The sequence below is a fragment of the Cardiocondyla obscurior genome, linkage group LG02 (assembly GCF_019399895.1).
Source record: "Cardiocondyla obscurior isolate alpha-2009 linkage group LG02, Cobs3.1, whole genome shotgun sequence".
In the NCBI taxonomy this organism is placed as follows: domain Eukaryota; kingdom Metazoa; phylum Arthropoda; class Insecta; order Hymenoptera; family Formicidae; genus Cardiocondyla; species Cardiocondyla obscurior.
In genome coordinates, this window is record NC_091865.1 from 1,962,115 (window position 1) to 1,984,598 (window position 22,484).

The 22,484-nt window shown below is 38.4% G+C and overlaps 3 protein-coding genes across 4 annotated transcripts in view; 1 reads left to right on the plus strand and 2 right to left on the minus strand.

Moving 5' to 3' along the window:
* The window catches only part of Meltrin (meltrin), a 63,539-nt gene extending 54,241 nt beyond the window's left edge, over positions 1-9,298 (minus strand). The window contains exon 1 of the mRNA XM_070671529.1: positions 9,136-9,298. Within this exon, the coding sequence (XP_070527630.1) occupies positions 9,136-9,298 (163 nt within the window). The remainder of the gene's footprint in view (positions 1-9,135) is intronic.
* Positions 9,299-9,519: 221 nt separating this feature from the next.
* LOC139111339 (cilia- and flagella-associated protein 206) lies at positions 9,520-13,683 on the plus strand. Of its 2 annotated transcripts, none has more exons than XM_070671581.1 (13): positions 9,520-9,674; positions 10,209-10,371; positions 10,616-10,796; positions 11,054-11,223; positions 11,382-11,625; positions 11,707-11,836; positions 11,976-12,083; positions 12,155-12,257; positions 12,360-12,427; positions 12,562-12,710; positions 12,780-12,878; positions 12,956-13,091; positions 13,257-13,683. In XM_070671581.1, the coding sequence occupies exons 1-13, from the start codon at positions 9,576-9,578 to the stop codon at positions 13,482-13,484; spliced, it is 1,878 nt and encodes a 625-aa protein (XP_070527682.1). In that variant the 5' UTR covers positions 9,520-9,575; the 3' UTR covers positions 13,485-13,683. The 2 variants fall into 2 exon arrangements, with proteins under 2 accessions (XP_070527682.1, XP_070527691.1); XM_070671590.1 differs by lacking the exon at positions 9,520-9,674 and adding an exon at positions 9,742-10,127.
* Positions 13,684-14,697: 1,014 nt separating this feature from the next.
* Positions 14,698-18,727, minus strand: Non2 (upstream activation factor subunit spp27 homolog Non2). The gene is made up of 5 exons (XM_070671666.1): positions 18,593-18,727; positions 16,750-16,840; positions 16,036-16,328; positions 15,695-15,945; positions 14,698-15,538 (listed from the first exon to the last, which is right to left on the minus strand). Exons 1-5 carry the CDS (start codon positions 18,633-18,635, stop codon positions 15,422-15,424), a joined length of 795 nt encoding a protein of 264 aa, XP_070527767.1. The 5' UTR covers positions 18,636-18,727; the 3' UTR covers positions 14,698-15,421.
* Between the last annotated feature and the right edge of the window lie 3,757 nt (positions 18,728-22,484).

Genomic DNA, 22,484 nt, shown 5'->3' on the forward strand with positions numbered 1-22,484 from the left:
GTGCAATACTTGCAATTTTATGCAGAACGCCCCAGGTGCACCGCAACGTACCTAATGCACTCCTGCGTACTCCCGGGACATACATTATATGTAGATGCGCCGCATCATTGTCCGTCGTCTTTATGTAAGCTTTCTTGCTGCGGACGCAACGTGACGATGCATCGCGGCATAGTGCCCGCCCGCAGCAAGAAACGCTTTGTTTGCCGTCACGAGTGGAAACGAAGCGGTACTTTTCTCCATTACTAACCGATTAAGCCATTAAGTTTGACAATAGACGCTAGTTTTCTGGCGAGCCAACAAAGCGCAGCATATATACTCTTTTCGTAGTGGACGCATCAAAAAGTTTTTTTTTTTTCTTGCGAATGTAGTGAATTATTTTAAAGAGTCAAGATGGTCTCTTAACTGTTAACGAAGAACAAACTTCAGAAAGAAATGAGAAAAGAAAATGAATAAAAATAATGCAGCAATCGGATGCAAAATGCTTTTGAAAAACTTTCGTATTCGTAACTGCAACGAAATTATAAATAATCGATATTTGATATTACTATTCTTTATATATATATTTTTTTTTCTTTTCTGTTTCGTAAAAAAAAGTTTCTTTTTTTAATACCGCGTGAAACGAGCTATTTCATAGGTATATAATTTGCGATATTGCATCTGGCCGTCTGCTCTGAAAACCATTCTTTTTCCTCACCAAGTACAATCGATTTTCGCATTTCGTTATCTTTTTCTCTATTTGAACAATTCAACGACCGATTCCCTATATTATGACGCTTTCTTTCTGCCCTTTCAAATACCAGCACCCGGTAGCTCGATGGAGCGTTTTGACATCGACACAATGAGAAAGAAAGGTAACGCAACGCGGGCGAAGTTTCATTGCCTTTCTCGACAGCTGCATCCCTGCCCAGCGGACGCATTCAATCGAGAGATAGAGCGAAGGAAAAGCGGCGAATTTTCCTCATATCCCACAAAATAAAGTTTGAACCCCGCAGACCGCGATGCACCCGTGTGCGTTGCTCGGCGATCGAAACGATATTTCATGCAATACACAATTTGTTTTTTCTATTTTCTTTTTTTTTTTATCTGATAGATTTATGACATTTCTTTTCTTTATTGCAGGCTGCTACTTTATGAAACTGGTACGATTTAAATTTCTTTTTAAATACAAATATGCATGAAAAATTTAGTTACCTTTGCGGAGAAAAAGTTTACGCGGATCGCTGAACCAAATATTAATAACTATTTTGCTTTATATTGCGCTACGGGATAATTTAGGCAATTTGACTCCAATTTTACGAGCATACAATCTATCCATGGGACACACAGATTGCAATTAGGATAATTAGTAACGGAAGCGTTTCGGGTATCGATGGAATTGTGCCAACGACCTATGTCATCCGTGCGCTAATGCAATCGCGATAACAATATTCATCGAGGCTGCACTGCACTGATCTGCCATTCACTACGGGATTTACTAAATCGGATATGAATCCACGAGATGGTAACAAAATTTTGAATACAATAGAATATATCACGAAAAAAAAAAGAAAAGAAAAAAAAACAACTTGTAGTTGGAAGACGAAAGTAGATCATTATTGTTAGTTAATTTTACATGTTTTAGAATGCATAATTTAAACAGATATTTTATTATAAAATTTCGTTATCTCTTAATAGTATTTTATGCATATTATACCATTAAAACAGAATATTGTATTAATATTATAGATAACAAGTTAAAAGTTTGAATAAATTATAATTAAAATACAAATTAATGCGATTTTCTTGCATATAAATACATTTTAACACCCGCTTTTGACCGTATTACATTTTCGATCGCAATTACACGGACGTCGATCGTTAAACGTGTTATTGTTACATTTACAACCTATTGTAACTTGAAACGTGTTAGGAAACATTTAGTAAGAACAATTTACTTTCAAGCGCGTTTATCGTGCTGCGCCGTGATATATCGAACAAACAATTATTATTTATACGATCGATTGTAACACGATCGAAAATGGTAATGAGTCCCTATCGCAGACCTGCGTTAAACTGTTATTACTCTATCCACCCTTACTGTCTCTGGAAATTCAGCCCGCGTGCGAGACTGATGAATTTCGCGTGTTTACGGTTGTTTAATTACCATCGAAATTGCATACGCAACGACGAATCGATTATTAATGGTGACATTTATGCGGAAGAGAAATCTAACGAGAAACAGGATTTTTTAATACATCTTAATTTCCGACTAATGAGTCGAGCACGTCATGGATGAATTATCAACGGCTGGCTTAAGCAATTCGATTAATTAAAACAAGATCTCGAGTACCTATGCCCCACCGAATGGGCAGATATGACATTTTTTACGGCGACAAGCGGCTAGCGTACTTAACCCTGGGAGGCAGAGGCAAAGGGATGAAAGAACGGGGAGAAATCGGTCTTCGGCAAACCGGCCGGCGCGGTATATTACACGCGATACATGTGAAATTTGGACGAATACGACGCTGAAGTCACGTTCTCTAGCTACCGTCGCCATATCTGCGTATTTCAGCGTACGTAACAGTGCACGACGTAATAGTTAACCGGTGGTCGTAAACACGATATTTAATAATGTATTTCGAGCGGCAAACGTCAATTACGACTCCAATTAATTACAACGCGCAGCTTTGATTAAAAAAAAAAAAAAAAACTCCATCGAGTTTACGAGTCATCTCGTGTTTATAGCATAAACAACGATATGCAGTGCGTATTTATGTTCCTCGCGATATAACGGGCTGATCCGTTAACGCTGCACTTTACAGTTAGCCGGTCGTGCGAATTCTATATACGTCTGTGAGTCCGGTGTAAGTGAAGATATCTCGGAGAAGGCGAAGTAACGAGAGGAGCGGGGAAATATTATAAATTTTGAATCGTTAGCAAGTGACGAGATTTTATTTTTAATATTTCGTCTAATGAAATTTTTATCGCGCGGCGCAGACTGCAATACTCGAGTCTTTTTCTAGCGGTCACCGTAGGCGACGTAAAGCTAACGCAATTGCGAAATAATGACGACGGGCGCGGGTGCTGTTCCGTGTGCCGAAGCCGAGGTCGCGGAATCGGGTCGTATCGTCGCGTAATGAACAAAGGCAAAAATCGCGCGTGAAAAAGTTCGCCGGGCGGGAATTGCGGGCGAAGTGCAGGAACGAGTGCATTCGCTTTTGCTATAAAGCCTTTATCGGCGGACGTTGTTACCGGTCGACTAATACATCGTCCGTTTTATTACGAAGTGGGTAAATGGGACGGTGTTGAGAATTTAACGAGCGTCTTCGGTGTCGAATAGTAGCTCTCGGCCGGAATGCCTACTTGAACGAAGCTATACCATGTGGCAAAGGCTGACATCCGTGGGTGTAAATCGATCGGGCAGACCTTCGATTTTTTTTCTCTCTCTATATACAACGAGGTGCTTCACCTCCGTGCGTCGTTCCGTCCGACTGTGCGAATTTTCCGATCGATTTCTCCCTCGGGCCGACATCCGCGCGAGACCGGAAAATCTCTCCTGCACGCTGTTTTTTTTTTTCCCCTTGTTGAACGAATACGTCGAAATAGAAAAAAAAGTGGAGAGAAAAAGAGCGAGCAAGAGAGAGAAAGAGAGTAAAAATATTAATATGCCTTTTCAATTGCTTCCACTCGATGAAGCCACACGAGGGTAATTAATTTCCTTCGTTCGCGCGATACGTGGGACGCCCGTGGGTCGATATACGCGATTGGGAACGCGAGACGTGAAATTTATTATGAATTATTATTATTAGAATTAAGAATCGTCTCCAGAAGCTTTATTTTAAATATTGGAATGGAAAACGTGACAAAATACTTAATAAATTAATTTTTTTCACGAGTTACTTTCAAACTCTATTTTAAATCCGCTGTAGATATATTTATGTAAAAAGAAATATATGAAATATTAAAATAGAAGAATTTATATAACGTAAAAAAAAGTGCATTAAAACTGAAATTATTTAAACCCGATTCGATTCGCCAGTAATTTTATAAATAAGCTATTTGAGTTATCGATAAATTATTTCAGTTATTGACTTTACTAAATAACTCTCATTTTTCCAGATTTATATTTTATGGGATTCAGATTAAGTCAAACACATTTGCAAGCGCATGTGTTCGAGGGAAAAAATATATTACGTTAGTTTTAAAATTTAAATGCAAAATACTGTTATTTTTCACTTCGATATTGCATTGCGTTATTGAGTTTGTTTGTAACACAATGTTCCCTAACTAATTTTCGATTGTAATATCACGAAAATTCACCCTGTTAATAAAAACGAATAACAAACATTAATAAAAAAAAAATTTACACGTTTTAAACAATCGATAACATAATAAAATCATTTGACATGCAAACAGATTTTTCGAAATTATACGTGCACGTATCATCCGTCTGTTTTGCGTCAATTTCATTGAGACGTGAAGAGGATTTAAATAAACCCAAGTATCGAAAATAAAAAAAAAAAAAAAGAGATACGATAAATTACAGTTACCACGTTTCCGATAGAAGCAATTCGATCTAAAAATCCCTCAGAGAATGGCAGTAGCAGTGAGACTATTCATAATAAGAGTGATTTATGCAACGTCGATACGCCATACGTGAATTACGACATTAAATACCGGCGTTGGATTTTCTTTGTATGCACGAAAACATCCTCACGGACGGAGGCAATAACGCAATTTGTCCTCGCGTTTAAACGGAGCAACGAACAAACAAAGTCATCGTGAATCGGCCGGCCTTCTAGATGCCACTTACGAGCGAATGCTTAATGAATAACGCGTCCGACCCGGAGGAGTACCCTCGGCTAACAAGTCGGTACCGCCGAGAGAGTGGCGTTAATCATCGATTAACAACGATCCATTCGCTCCGAGTGTGCAACGATGTTCGGCCCCGACAACAGTGACTCAACTACTGATGATTCGCTCTCTTGGGTAGGGACCGGAAGTGCAAAGCATTTCAAGCATCAATGCAGACGGATTCCTATTCAGAGTGTCATATACCGCGAAAATTCACCGAAGCACGCTGAACCCCGATGTGAGGTTTTTAGAAAAGCACGAAATTGAAAGAGATATTAAATGCAAAAGAAGTAACGTTTATATCTTTTGTTAAAATGTTATTACGTGATAATCTACCTCGTTACGACATTTTTTTCAATGTTCTTTTTTTTCTTTTCTTTTTTTTTCTTTTTGTTTAAATGTTGTGAGAGATGTAAGACAAGAGATCCTAGAAAATTCACACTTGATAACAATCTTAATTACGGAGGCAACTCAGAAACCAAAAGACGTACAGCAAGCGGGTGCTGAAAGGGTGTCGAGTGCATTGTAAGAAATCATCGGATGGCGAAAGAGAGTCGTTAGATAAGATCCGCAGCTTTCAGTACGCTGAAGTACCAAGTGGTAGCTTCAAGGTCTTTTTGTCGGTACCTTCACGGGCTGTCGAGCATTCCGAGAAGAACGAGAAAATAACGAGCTCTAGCGAGACTTGCTCGCGAGTCCGCAACGCTAATACTAAATAAAGTCGACGTTTCATTATAATTTTGCGAGCACGACTGAAATTAAATAGAAAACTCGGGAATATTCCTAATTTCGATAAGGAGAAAAATACTTTTGTACGATGAGACTGTCTCTTAAAAGAATCGTTCGATATTGAGGCACGGCCATGCAGCGTTTCGCGACTCGATGATAACCGCTCGTCAAAAATATGATTCGTAACGAAGGAACGGAGAGTCCGACAATGAGTTATACGATTTGAGGAGGAGTAATATACGATGCACCGAGAGAGGTTTGCATCCGCGAGGAAACGCGTAGGGGCTAATAAACGCATCACCGGCGTAAAGATTATACGTCTCTATTCCATCTCCTCTGCGAGCACGATTAACCATTTTCCCACCGTGTTACATATCGCCGGGGCACTCTGACATTACTCATTTGCAGCCGACGGCTTTTTCATGCAGCTGCAAGCGCAGCCCGCGCTCGCACGAAAGCTCGGCAGATTTAACCGCCTCCAAGATTTATGCTGATGATATACGAAAGTATAATTACATTATAGCGCGTTATTTTATATCCTTTTTTCCTTTGCCCCTTTTCCCTCTTTCTTTCTAATATTCGATATCGCGAGAAAAAAATTTATTTCATTATTTTCAAACGGTATTCGTCATTACGCGTCGCGGGGAAAACGCAATAAGAATTTCGAACGCTACGCGATCGCTTTAGCGATGAGGGTGACTTTTTGGAGGGTCCCAACGTTCGCTCCGTCTCATATGTGACCGAAAAAGAATAAATAAATCGTAACGTAAATCCCAATAAATCTTTTCGCACGGCCCCGTGCCGTCGCATTTATATTCAACATATTCCCATAAATTTTTATCGACTGCACTGACGAACTGGCGATCTCCTCCTCCTAATCCAACAATGGACATAAATTTCGTGTCATCCTTTGTCAGGACACCACCGTTCTCGCCGAAGAGAGAAAAGCCTACTTTTTATACACGGGAATATTATTTATAACTAGTGCCGAACTGCGGCGAGGGCGATCGCGACGGCTCATTAATTAATAACTTTCTGTTAATAATAATCGGAGATTCGGAATATCTTTGGATTAAAATTCTAAATTTAATTGCGAATATCTGGATTGCGCGGAGACATCGCGTTTCAAGTATCAAAATTTTATTCGCTTATTCGCCCGACATCGAGTTAAATTGTATAAAATTTATTTAAAGATTCGAATTACAATCTCTACTTTAAATATGAATTCTTGATATTATTAAAATAATTCAAATTTAAGCTGAAATGTAAGTTAAAAACTGAAATAGGAGACGTGTTTGAAGAAGGTAGCTATTGCAGTCTCATTTATAATGAACACTCCCCGAGGTGCACGTGACGGTATATGTAATTATCTTAATACATCAGGAAAGGTCATCGATACAAAGAAACTCGTGATTCACTGCGTTCTTTTAAACGTAAACGCGATGACTGTCGCGCTGTAATTTTCGCAATGGATTTGTACTAGTTTGCAAAAAAATAATACCGGAATAAAATACATTTTTCAATTCCGCTGCTCTTTCTACGTTTCATTAATTTTATTTTTTTTAATTTTCTTTTAATATTCCGTTTTTTGTCGCGATGAGTAGATTGTTTTGAATACTTCAAAAAATTGTAACATAAATGTTCCAATCAAATAACAAAAAAAAAAAAGTAATAATCGAATATTATTTTTATATAATTAAACGATAACGTAAATGAATAAAAATAATGCTTACACACGATTTTAATATAGACTTTCCCAGATAGATAAATAATCAAACTTGTTCACTTATCAATTTTCGATATCAAAAACGAAGCAGCCCCTTTTTTCTTTTTACAAACATTTCTAAATCATTAATAAACATTACTCACATTTACCTAACATTTATAACATCTCACGTAATTAACAAAAAAGTATCAAACAAAAATTAATTTTCCCTGAAAAATGCAGCTTGCGTACATTGCAAATAAATTCCCAAAAGCGATTCTATTTTCTTCCGTTACGTGTACTAATATTAAAAAAGGCGTAAGCACAAAAAAAAATAACAAAATCCGAAATAAAAAACGGAATAATGTAGCGCACGTGACACGTAAAATTAATATATGCAGATTTCATTTTTTTAATGTTCGCGACGCAGCAGCATAATACAAAATCTTTAAAAAAAAAAAAAAAGGGAGAAAACAAAAAAAACAACATTTAAATACCTCGACGGAATATCACGTAACAGCGTAAAGCCACGTATAAACTATTCGTAACGTAGCTGGTTTTGCTATTTAATAAACGCGACTCGCGAAAGGAACTCGCTCTCGCGATGGCAGCGCGTTGTTGTAACGCGAAAGGCATTTTGTTCGGTAAGAATTCCCCAAAGAAATTACGGATTATCTCGCACGAGAGCGACTGCCACGCGCGTTCGAAATGATATTACGCGGCAATGACGGTGCATGTCGCGGGGTCATGAAAATGCAACGCACGTCGTTCTCTGTGGCACGAATGAAACGCGCTTGACTCATACGTGCATCGTACAAGTGATCACGTATCGATACGTCGATCATCGGCTAATCGCGTCAAGAAAAAAAAAATGAAGTATTAACCTCCACTTAATATGCCGGCTGCGTATAATTAAGTGGAATCGGATCGCCCTGTCCTCCGAATTATTCTTACACCTGCGTGTTATTTCAACAAGCACGTTTATCTCTAGCCAAAATTCCTAACGTTTTTTTATTAATTTCCTTCCTCGAAATAAAATGAGCGAAAAATTGACGAGCAGTTCGCAGACCGCCAGACGCAAGTTCGGCAGAAATTCGCTAAATTAAAATATCAAGCTGCAATCGAGTATCGTTCGAATTGTCGCGTATGCTACGTTGTTTTCTTTCGATCTCGGATGCGTTTTTTTTTTGTTGAAAATACGGTTCGCGTAAATTTCGTCTGACCGTTTCAATATGGAAAACGAACGTGGTTGTTGTGGAGTTAATTGCAAAAAAAACCCAATTTTTGAACGTACCGTACGTGATGGGAAGTACGCAGATCATTAAATGATGGGAAGTTTCACGCTGCACCGAGGATGCAGATCGTGAATAAAACGCAAAGAAGTTGGGAGCGATCGAATGTTTACGCGACGTGAATAATGCAGTAGCGCGGTGGCCGCGTGAAGTCACCCACGATTCTTTTCAAGTTCAAAACAAAGAAGCTGCGTCGCAACACATATGATCAAACGCATCGAATATCTGCACCTTATCGAATGCGCCAGCGAGCCGTGCAGGATTATATAAATCGTAAACAATGAAACCGCAGATGCCGATCGCGCGACCTTGAAAACAATTTATCGGAAAAAAAAAAGAATAAAGAATAAGCGAGGACAGTTCCTCTCGTCATGGCGCGTTTCGATGTACTTGCCCCGCGCGGCCTTTTTCTTATCTACGCCGGAACGCCGTGAGGAAATCAAATCCGCACCAACGTTCGCCGTTACAATGTCGCGCGGCTGCACGAGACGCGAGAAATCAGCTGGCAGCATCGGCGCGAGGAGTCAAAGCCCCGTAACGCGCGGCTGGGAGAATAATGCGTAATGCGTGACTCACCTTGGCTCTCGGCGTACGAGGCGGGGACGACCGTCGCCAGCAGCAACGCCAAAACGACCAGCACCAGTTTACACCTCGCCGTCGCGCCGCTTCCGCCGCCGCCTCCACCGCTGTCAACGGCGACGTCGCGTCGCCGATCGGCGCGCCGGGAACCACGCGCCATGTTCCTGAGACCCAACACCGCTGGCTGGCTGGCTGCCCGGATACCGTTGACCGCGACTCACGCGAACGTCATGTCAGCGCGATGCCTCCTTGCACGGCACGAAGCACGCTCCCTCGCACGTTGGCAGTCTCGCGTCTGTTGTTCGCGCGCGCACACACCACACTCGCGTTACCGACCACCCAACCCGACTGGCCGCTCCGACCTTCCAAACCTCCGCACGCGTTGACCGTCGCGACACCTCTGTGCTCCGCGACGTTCGGCGTCGAAGCACCACTTGATGCCTCCCACGCGCCGCCTAGCAGTAAAAAGTTGTACTGGGAGGAATGATGGCCGCTTACGCACGACCTGCAATGCACAAAATTCAAACACGAATGTGGTTAGAAATTTTTCTAATCTGCGAAAAGATATTTTTATTTGGACATTGTTTATAATAAATAACATAAATTTGTACGATTTTTTACGCTTAGATATCATGATGTACGTATGATAAAGTATGTAATAAATATTAGTCAGTAAAAAAATGTTTCAAGTACTGCACGTTTTGGTGTTAATCTCATTACGTAAAATTATTTATTAGTTTCTTTTTTCTAATAATATTTGAGGAACGTAAAAAAGGTATTGAAAGTATTAAGATTTCAGTAACGATGGTTACATAGTTATCGATCAAACTTTACGAACGGACCGATCAGCTGAAAGGTGAAAGTGATATTTGGTAGCTGACGAAAGGTCTTTTATAATGGAAAATACGCGAAAAGAATTGACGAAAAAAATCGTAAACGAATGTAAAGTAAAAGGGACACCGGTAACTAAAGATTTAGCTTCGTTTCTGGTGATTAGATAAAATACTTTTAAAATATAAGAATAATTCTAAGCAGTGACAGACAGTGTTTCAAACTTCTTTTTTGTTTAGCTATCTCTATATCAATTAAATCCAGCGTATCGAATAAAAGAAAATGACGAAGAGACTGCGAGGATGGTTCAAGCTATAACGGAGAGGCTATGTGATCAGAATCGGCCCAGCCTTGTGACTTTAAAAAATCAGCTATATTTTGCAAAACATTATCATGACACAGGTAGCAATATGGTTAAATTGATTTATCTTTTCTTAATATTTTTTTTTTTTATACAGAGATTTATAGTGCAACTTAGAGCTGTTTTTTCCAACTTTCTGGCAAATTTACTTGTCAGGTAAACATGTTTCTATCTTAATCTACTTAAAAAGAAAAATAAAGATAGATATATGTTTACTTAAGCACATTTGCCAGAAAATTGGAACAATTGGGTCTTAATGTTATTTTATTACTTTACTTTGTTTAGATGAAACTGTAAAAAGACATCGATTACGTTTACACCAAAAAACTGGACCTTTGGTCACTGAAATTTGTGAAACTAATAAATTAGAGAGTGAGAAGGACACAGAAAAATTATATCAGAAAATATTAGTAGTAATAACGCTTCTTAGTGGTCTGGGAAATCCTACAGTTTCCTCAATTCTAAGGTAATTATCAGTTGTATTTATTTAATAAGAATAAAAATAATAAAAATTAAATCAAGTAAGATTTACAATATTTAGTTTTTTATCTTACATGTGTATAATTTTCATCAAGGAAAATTTATAAGACCAGATTATGCATTGATAAAAAATTATAATATTAATATTAGATTTAATAATAAGTAATATTTATGTATATTACATATTATATTTATTTAATCAGATTTGCAATATAAAATTTAACGTGTAATGTTATTTATTAGGGAGGTTTCAGTGGCATTGCAGAGTGTCTTCCAGACTTCTGAATTGGCTCACTATGTAACTTTGTCTAAACGAGAAAAAGAAGAGCAAATGATGGAGCTAATGTGTTTAGTCGCAGGGATTCGTCTATTTAACAGAGATTGCCAGCGCGGTGGTGACGGAATCGACGATCGTAAGAGGATATAAAAACTATAATCTGATTGATAATATCAGCTTAAGTTCGACTTTAAAATAGAATAATACAGAAGAAGATGTATAACTATATGAAAGATTTTACATCGCAAAAATGATTGCAATAGTAATGATAATAATAATTATTATTATTTTTAGTTCCGAGCATTTTACAAGAAGCCCTAACAAAGACTCGTAATTCTATTCTTCAAATGTTAGAGCCGCTAATGACCAAAATATACAAGTTTACAGCCATTGTGGAAAATGCAATCACCTGCACATCAATCGATACCTTAGATGCTACATTTTGCAGTTCAAAGGAAATAGTATCAGACATGCAGAAAAAAATTGAGTGGACCATTGAAATGTTAACAGCTTGTCGCCAGCAAGAAATTTACATCAGGTTATTCTCGAAAGAGAAATTACATTTTTGGAAGAGAAATGATCAACAATTGACACGATTTCTAATACAATTTTATCGTAGAAAGCTGCTAAGTGATGTAGAGCGTAGCGAGAATACAGTGAAGAATTTGACGGAACGTCTTCGAGCACGACTTTTTAAACTCCACGATACTGTTCGATACAGAACTGCTATCCCCACAACTCAAGTTTATGTAAGTTATGACTGGTTAAAAAAATGAAATTGTTACCGAATAAAATTATTTCGCTAACGTTTATCATATTTATAAATTAAAATTCGTATTACGATTCATATATTCGTATTATGATTAATAACATTATTTTATTTATTAGCCGCAATTTATTGATCTGGCAGATATATGGATGGGTTTGCAGGATGAAGTTATTATTTTGAGCAGCATTAATAATTTCCTTTGGGAATTGCAGAGTTTAAGCAATAAGGTATTAATAACACATTAACCCGTTATTAACTTAAACATATTCTCGGAATATATATTTAAAATATTTTATAGACTTTGAATATTTATGATCAAATAAAGTTAGAAGATGCAGTTGAGAATGTTGATATTTTAACCGATGCTGAAAGATTGGAACGTTCTATGGGAAATTTAATAAGTATTAATAATACTTTAAATTAAAATAAACTTTAATTCCTAACAAATTTCAGATTGTTAATTTTATTTCAAATTGTATATTTATATAGATATATCTTTTCAGCCGAATGTGGAGAATGTTTAATATATTACCCAAACGTTACTAAAGACTTTGAGAAAATTAATACAGAGGTAACGTAATAAAACAGTATTTGTAGCTCCTACAATTTTATAAAAGATTTGTCGAGTTTGTACAATGGTTTATGTGATTTTATTGCAAATCTTTAATAAATTTTGGAATAATACTAAACCGACCAATGTATTAGTTTTTAGGATTTTGCGCGTGGACATTTGCGACAGGTAAAGGAGCTCTTATACCGGGAAACCCAAATAACGGCGTGGCAAAATGGAGAGGAAAACATTACACGTTTAAATCGCCTGAAATAGCAGCTAAGTTTGGAGAAAATCCCGACAGGTAATCCTTTACACTGTTAACAAAATCAATTAATTACATCATACATTCTTTAGCTCTGACTGTTAACAGATACGTTTATGAGGCACTAAATTTTGTCCGCAATCATGCAGAATACATTCATCTGTTCCAATTACATGAAGAAATCAAAGCCATGCAAAATCAAGAAGAGTGAGTTTATCGATTACAATCACATTCTGTTACTTATAAACGAGAATTGAATAAAATATTTTTATTTCTTTTTTAAGACTAACAGAAAAGGGGATGCGGTTAAAGGTTCGTCACGATCAAAAGGTTCAAACAGACGTTCACATACTTCCACCTTATATTGATAAAGATTACACTTCCAGTATTTGGGAATTGAAACGAAGAGCATTGCGCTTAGTAAGTTAAAATTGTATTCACTTCAAACAAGAATGTATGCCTATAAAATATTTAAAAAACCTTGTACTTTTATCTATTTGTGATTCGTAGTATTTTCATGTCTTATTATTTTCTATTTTACTTTTATTTTAATAAAAATATTAATTTCATGTATAATAATTCCAGGCAGATTTAAGTCGGTGTGTTACACGCAGTACTCAGACATTTAATTCTCATTTTCGATATGGTGTTTACGCACAAGCGGCTTCGCCTCAGGATAAGGAAGTTCAAACCAGAAGAGATAATTGTACAAACACAAAGAAACTTATGACATTTATAACTGGACTGCGAGGCAAGCGGGATGATAAACAACATGTAGTATCATTCTTGGACGACAACCTTGAACATTTATAAAATTCAACTTACCTCTGGCATAATGTACTTTTATACATTTAACTATATACTTCAATAATATTGATATTAAATAAACTGATAAAATTTACAAGTAAATTATGTACCTACATTGTGTGAATAATTACGTTATATATGAACGTAATAATTTGGAATATAAAAAGATATATAGTAGACTATTAACGCACAGTGCTGCAGGAAATAACTGAAAAATAAATTACACAAGTTTAAAAAAAAAAATGAAAGCAATACTTTTTAATGACACTTCCAAATACATTTCACAAAACATTACAATTTAAATACTTTTTTTTTCTTTTTTAGAGAAACAAGTTTGAATTAATTATTTAATACGCATTTTCTTTTATGTATGTAATGCTTTCATAAACTGCAATGATTTCATTCGTGTGGCTTTTCTCGTGACTTAGGCCAGCAATTCTTTAATTTATATTCAAAATACACGAATTTTACATATATCGAAGCTCGAACAGATGTATGCGGTTCAGATACCGTACCTCGCTTCATGAGCCTATTAGTTTATTTCCTACACTTCAACAGCCAGTGGTTGCTGCACACACTGTGACTTTAATCATTTAATATGCTTATAAGATATTTTTCAGTGAATATATTGTTTTTACCATTAGATCTTAAACGTTAGATTCAATTTTTACACCAAGAAACCTATATTACGACAATAATTAGTAATTACACGATAATACAATTAAACTTTGCTTACATTCGCATGTGTATAATGTAGCTATTATACAGAAAAGGTACAGGATATTAATTTTTTGCGTAGCATCTTTCTTTTTTTTTTTTTTTCTTTTAAACGTCCACACATTTTTCTTCATTCTGGAGACCAAAGATTGCCATTTTATTACATCAAATGAAATTTTTTTAATATAAAAAAGGGTAAAGGACTAATAAAAATATCATAAAATTAGCGCCAAATTATGCATACAACTCATATTTGCAGAAGTTTATTTGTCAATATAAATTATTCAATCTATTGCAATTTAATTTTATGAAAAAATTTGATTACCAAATCGATATCAAATAATGCATATGCATTTGACGAATTGTATGTATTCATATCACTAATGTTACGCGACTGTTTAAAAGTGAATATACAAGGTACTTATGTAGTAGTAAATCATGCTTAGTCTGGCATTAATTTTATGAATTTTTATTTTAAAGAAAAGATAGCCAAGATCGATAATAATACTAAAAATGTTTTTTTAATACTTCAAATATATTGAAAGTAATTATATTGCCAATGCAATAAACATGTCTGTTGAAATGTTACAGAATAAAATAAAACGTTTCAAATATCAAAGTCTGTTCAAATTTAAATTTTAGTTTCAATATATCTTTCAATAAAATCATTCTATAATCGCGCACCATGTTACTGCATTAGGATTAAGATATTGTTATTAATGACGACCATACAAATGATATAATATTTGTTTTGAATTATAAATGACTTAAAACCAGCTTATTTGACTATTGGCCACTGTAACGTTGTTCACATTTCGAAATCATCTGAACGTCCATGGTAACATTTGTCCCACTGTCATTAAATGGAGCCATAAATGTGCGATTATTCGATAAAGATTATATGAATGTTACCAACGCATTTGTTAGCAGTCATATCTATAATAATGTTTATAAGGTCAGTATATAATATTGCAATTATGGGACAAAATGGCTACTATGGGCGACAGAGTACGTCGGAATGATGTAAACATGGTCTAAAGTCTTAAGTCGCAAGAAATACCTTTGTGTTTCATGTATATGTATGTATCGTGTGAGAAAGATGAAGAGGTGCACGAGACGCACCTGGAATTTATATGTTATATATATATATCTATATATATATACATATATATGTATATATATTGTATATGTATATAACTTGTCGGAGATCGGGATTGAAGAATGATTTAATCTACAAAGTGATTTTTGAGGTATTTCATCATACCAAAAGTTCTGAAACGTTTTACGCCAATTACCTTCATTAATTCCTCATCACAAATTGCAAATTGTTTATTTTTAGGGTCCTGCAAAAAGTTATTTTTTTATAAGTTTGTTTTTCATGATTTTTATCAAATATATATAGTAATTTTTTCAATTTTTAAAAAATAATAAAATAAAAAATGTTAAGATACAGAAAATAAATTCTAAAATAGATAAACAATTTAGAATCATATACTTACATAAAGATTCCTTTCTTTAATGATACTCCATACTTTCTTTACAACTTCATGTCGTGCCATTTGTTCCGCACCAACAACCGCGGCAAGTTCTGGAGACAGTGTGATAGCGCGTGTGTAACCACCTCCCTTGCCTTTGGCTCCACCACCACCACCCTTCTTTGCTGCGCTTCCAGGAGCTTTTTTGTTTTTACCCCAATCCTCGTCACTATCACTGTCACTTCCTTTTTTCTTTCCTTTCTTTCCAGGCTTATCTATAAAAAAATATATATATTAACATATTTCATATAACATTTTTAATAAAATTTTAATAAAAATACAACAAAATAAAAACAATGTTTTACTTTTTTTAGGTGCAACTTTAGGTTTCTTTGGACTGTACTCTTCGTCGCTAGCATCATCATCGCTAGCACTTTCTTCATCATCAGAAGATCCCTTCTTGCGTTTATTAGGAGTCTTTTTAGCAGGATTTCGTTTAGCTGGCTTTTTTTCCTCCTCCTCTTCTTCTTCCTCAGATCCTTCTTCCTCTTCTTCTTCACCATCTTCTGATTCTTCGCTAGCAGCCTTTTTCTTTTTCTTTCCTCCATCTTGTTTTTCTTGAAGACATTCCATGACTAAATCGTCCACCTCCTTTTTCCTATAAAGAATAAATTTATATATATATTATTGATATGTAATTACTGCTTACGTAGAATCTGCAAATTGAAATGTGAAAACATGTCAGAGAAGGAACGAGGTGGTAACTTATGACAATTATACTGATAGTTCCACTCAGAGATTCTCTTTTTTTTTCTAGGACACCGAGAGACTCTCTTCTGCACAATTTTATAGTACACAAGTGCCTATTACATGTCCGTATATTAAAAAAAAAAACTTGTAAAATTAAATTTTATATTAAATACTAACATACACATACATATTTATGCACCATTAATTTTTTATATTTTATTAATAAAACTTGTGGAAGAAAACACGTTGGCTCATTATCAATACATTTTTTAAAATAATATATAAATATATTAAATACAATTTAACATAAAAAAAAATTTATCCTTTACCTCTCTATAAGATCAACGTCGAGTTTTTCTTCAATTTGTTGCCTCACTTTTTTAGCAGACATTGTAGTAAGGTCAGCATCCTTAAGGATCGCTAAAAAAAAATTAATAAATATGATTTAAATACATTATTTTATTTATTTTATTATTGCAATATATTAAAATGTTCATTAAAAAAAATCTGAGTTTAAAAACAAATTAAAAATTAGTTGATGTATTTTATAAAGTTTCGCTTACATTTACAGACATTAATTACAAAATGTAATGCATTATTTCTACAAAAGTTTTATTCATCATAGAATTTCTTTTGTCCCATTGCTTACTTTATTATTTTCACTTTATTATTAAAAAAGGATGAGAGTCAGGGTGGAAAGGAAAAAAATCACGATTTGAAGAGCAGGTTGAAAGACCCGCGCAAACCGAGTCTAGTTTGCATTACAAAGCGAAAGGTTGCGCATCGCCATTTATTCTCCGCGTCTAGTGTACGCGTCGCGTGTATACGCCGGGGATAGTTTGGTTTCCCGCGTCGGGAGGGATCTAGTGAAATATCGAACGTAAATGGCCGCCGCGGTAGCGCGCCGTGCCGGTCGGCGCCGATCGGAGCGGCGCGCGACTGTAACAAAAAAATATCTGTAAGTACGCGACGAGGCGTCGTTGCGGGCCGTGCAGCGGGACGCGGAGGGATTTTTCTCTGCGTGCCGCGGTCGATTGGGCGGCGCATTGATTTCCGAAACGATCGAAAACCGCGAGAAGATGGGAAGATGGTAGAAACGGACGCGGGAGAGACCGAGAGAGACCGCGCGAGAAGCCGAGGGAAACGGAGCCCCGTCTTCGTCGTGCTAACGCGAGCGCGCGCGCGCATTCTCGGTCGATTCCGCGACGCTTTGCCGAAAACCGTTCACGAAAAAAATACGCGGGCGTGCGCGCGTGTCGGTAGCGCGCGGAGCTTCGTCAACAGTCAACGCCGCTTTTGTAACTCGGCACGGGCGAGACACGGCTTGTAATGGCGAGGGGCGACTGGATGGGTTTACATCGCGGCGCGGGGAAAGATAACGAACGAAATATCTCGGCATATTAACAGCAACGGTGGCGGCGGCAGCGAAGGCGGCGGCAGCTGCGACCGCGGTAGTGGTGGCGGGCGGCATCGGCTCCGGTTATAACCAATGACGATCCATTCGGCGATATGCCGAAGAGGCGCGCGAAGGAGGGAAAAAAAAAAAAAAAAAAAAAAAAGGGACAACGAGCGCGCGTGGCCGTTTCCGATCGACGTGAATAACGTATGCCTTTCTCGAAGGAGCCTCGCACAAGGAGCGTACATTTTTTATCTCCTACGACGTAAAAATCCGTCATGACGTGTTCCGAGAGTAACCGGGAGAGAGAGAGAGAAAGAGAGGGAACGAGAGACTAATACGAGAACGAGAGGCTGATAGGCGCGCGCCACCACACACTCGAGACGCGTCATACGGCCTGCCGCAAGGACGGTGCCGAGAAAGCTATCTTTTTATAGCGAACGACGAAAAATCCGGATTTTGGTCAGGATAGCAAAATGGCTGATCGAAAAATCGCGAGCGGATTGCACGCGGCGGCCGCCCGCCCGGTCCCGTCGTTAGCCCGATATGTAGCTGGTAAAATACCGCGAGCTCCGGTTGTAATGGCCGGCGTGGGGCACGCCACTCGGGCACATACGTGCGCGCCGAAGTCGTCACGTCGCAAGAGCAAAGAGCCCGATTTCGCCCGTATTCCCGATGCCGCGGCGACGAGGAACGCGCGCCCACGCCCGAGCGCGGCTCGATTCCGCGATAATCCGGCCCCGTAATCGTCTACATCGCGCGATATCGTCACTTACCGGTGATCTCTTTGCGTAGTTCCTCCTTCGAGATATCGGCCATGGTAGATGCTACTCGCTATGCGTACTGCTGCCAACTGAGCCTACGCCGGCTACGGACTCCCGTAGCGTCCGTTGGTACACTCACCGCCGAAAGCGCTTCGATACGCGCCCTTTCGGAACGCTTGCCGACGCGAATAACTCGAGAACGATCGCACTAAGACGAATACTATATACACCAAATCGTGTTAGTTTTTTGCGCTCGACAAGTTTCTCATGACGCCCCACGCGTAATTCGGCGATCCGAGTATGTCAATTCGGGATTTCCTCGTAGAGCACCGGCCGCACTTTCACAAATGGCTGTACATGAAGCGGCCGCTCGTGGCTGCCGGTGGCGTCCACGGTACAGTCTGCGCGCGCCACCGTATAGCAATACCTCCGGAAAAAGGAGCTTCGACCCGAGATAACTCTACAACGCGGACCTGAAGACGGATACTATATACACCAAATCGGGCCAATTTTTTTTTCTCTACAAGTTTCCCATGACGCCCCTGGCGCAATATTGCGATTTAACCGACCCAATACGTATTCCCGCAGCTTGCGTTTCGCCAGCCTTTTGTTGCGGGCTGTACAAGCATACTCTGAGTTTCGTAGCGTCGAGCGGCCTGGTCGCGTCGTATGACAATCAGTCCGCGTTCCTAGGACATAATTTGAAAAAAAAAGCACGAAAATGATGATTGCGATGACGGATGTAGTCGACACGGGAAACGAACGGACGTGGCCTCGCCACGGATGCGGATATTTCGACCAATTTCGACGCTTAATTATTGACATATTTATCGAATTGTTGTAGCTGGTTACTTAACGGTTGTCTCGAAGAAAGTACGTATATACACGCTGAGTTTTTAGCAACGATAACTTCAACCGATTCCATCCCCACGCGATGTTTACTCGCGTTTTCATTCCCTACGTCGAAAAAGTTTTTCTTTAAGCATAATTGCGACTAATCAGCGGAATATTTTAACCGGCTGCAACGGTAGAAACGGTTACTCGGCTTCTTCACGTTAGCGGTACAGTAACGCTCGAAAGCGTCCGCGTACCGACCGTGATAAACGAACTTCGGCGACGCATATCTCCGAAACGGTTCATCGCACGGCAATACTGCCGTCACATAATCGTATCAGTTTGACGAGGCGAATAGCTTTCTCATGAAGCGCCTTGGCCGATTCTCCCGTTTAAACCGTCCGTGCAGTTCGTTCCCCGTGAGCACCGACGCCGCTTTCGGACGCGACTGTACCGCATTCGGCGCATCCATTTGCGAGTCGAACCGTTTCGGCCGCGCGTTGTATCATAAATTTGTCTTGCAGCGCGCGTCGCGAGGGATAAAGACGATTTTCCGGCCACCACGAGCGCCTTGCGTCTCCATCACGACCACCCGTGCATCATTTACCGACGTACGTAAGTGCCGCCATAAGCATTTGAATGCTTCGGCATGGTTATGCCAATTTTTGCGGATGCAGCCGACCACGCGGCACATTTCTCGACCACGACGGATGCAGCGGCACGATATCGAGCGGCTCGAGCGAACTGGGCGAGTGGCATGTGCTCAATCAGCTCGCGGTTTATTTTAACGAGAGTGATTTCACTCGCGGAGATCATATATTTCATCGTACGACATTACTTTCCCTCTCAATTTACACGTCACTTCCGATCATTCAGGGCGGTCGTTAATAACGCTTACTAAACGAAACGCTTTTGCTCCACAGATCGTGCGGCTAAGTATTTGGAAAATTCGAGCTCGATATTTAAATTAACGTCGCACGTGGCGCAACGACATTAGCTTGCGAAATTAATTACGAGATGATACGCTTAGTTGCTGATTTGTCTCGAAAATATTGATATTTTCACCTTATTTCAGAACATGCCGTGCTATCTGTTGGCGACGCCGGGTATCAGTCCGCGTAACAGGTGCACCCATGGGAGAGCAAGATGCACAAGCGCATGTTGAAGTCAAACTAAGTCAGCAGGTGGCGACAAAAAGTTATAAATGCAAGCTACGTGTAAAATTATATGCACTACTGATACCGTAATAATGTCATTACTAAAAGAACGCTGCATACTAATAGAATTCTACAATGCAAGAATATATTTCATGTAAAGAAATGTAAAAATAAGAATCGCACGATTTTGTTTAAATAAAGATTTACTTTTACCGTGAAAGCATTTGCATATTCGTTATTCAAACTTAAAAAAATAAAAATGTATTTGCCATAAATTAATTAATTAATTAATTATATTTGTACGCTTTAGCGATGAAATAATAATGTCAATTATAATCACAAAGTTTTAATAATTTCTAATATGCTATTTCTAATCGACTTTATAAAATTCTCTGCTTATCTTATCGTCAATTTGATTAAAATATAACGGCAAAAATATTTTTATTTTTCTCCCCTTTTTTTTTTAATAAATAATTAAGTAAAAGCAACAGCAGTTAGATTAGCTTTGAAGGTAATTGCGTTTCGTGTACAGCGAATTCGTGGCTCACTCGAGATTGATAAGTTACCGGCGAATCACCGGTCGCTTTGATAAAAACCAGCAGCTGTGCCGTGGCGTTTGAACGTTCGACTGTAAGATACCGCCAGCGTGTGGACGCCGGCTGGAAGACTTCGAGCCGCAGTATATCATCTTGATATTTCGATCTCGAGAATCGTCCATCTCTTCCAGAAATAACTCGAGCCCGAGAGACTTTTGTCACAGTCGCAGATAACGATTGGCGATATCTCAGCCGATTGACGATAGCTGCGTATCGCAACGGCGCAAGGATCACGAGAAAGAAATGCGTCGAGCGTGAAATAGAAGTTCCCCCGAGTCTCGATTTCGATTTCAGATGACCCACTCAGACGAAGCGGAGCGCCGGATAAAGCGGCAGCTTTCTTAGAACCGATGAATTTCCCAACATTTTCGGTATACCTAGCGAGAGATCGGCGAAGCGAGACTTACCCGAGACAATTTTCCAAAACGAATATTTCAAGATAAAATTCACGTTTCGCTGGGAGGAAAATTAGGTAGGTAGTTAATTACCCAATGAGTTTGTAATCATTCGATATAGGATCTGCATCCTAAATTGTAATAACATATTTCCAATAATTAATATTTAATGACAATTTGCTACCGGTAATTTATTATTTACCGTTACAAGTTAGCCTCGCTAATATTACGCCTTTTCGTATCGATCTTCCGGGCATTGTTGCGCAGCCAAAATATACGCGTGCATATTAATACAATCAATGCAATTTCCTAGAGCGCGGTTAATGAGTTTTCAGAAAATTATGCAAGGAAGCTTCTTAATTAGTTTATTTATATTGATATAAATAAAATATAAATATACGTTTCATCATTTAATTTGTGTCTCTTTATAAATTAAACGATATGTGAATCTGTAAATTTCATATAAATTAATATTTATGCCAAGGTGGGTTTAAGAATTTGACTGACGTCTTTGTAATTATCTTTTCCGATCTTAACGACGTTAGAAACGAATTTTTGATATTATTTAGCGGATTCATTATCGAAGTTAGGTTCCCGACAACAACTGTTACCCGGTAGTGGTGGTTAAAGGCGTTGATAGTTGCGGTTGATGACTAGAATAGCGCATACTGGTAGCAGCTGTCATTACCCAGAGGCAAGCTTGCTCGTGACTAATCCTGCATGCCGATTCACCGTAACCTAGCCTATGAACCTACCTCTATATACGTGCACATATACACATGCACACGATTAACGTCCTAGGTTACCCCAGGTTGTCATCCTGCCGCAAGGAAACCAAATCGATAGCGCGTGGTACGCGTAAGCGACCCAGTAACGCGCGCGGCATCCCCCTTTGTTTTCGTTTCTCTTTTTGGAAACAATC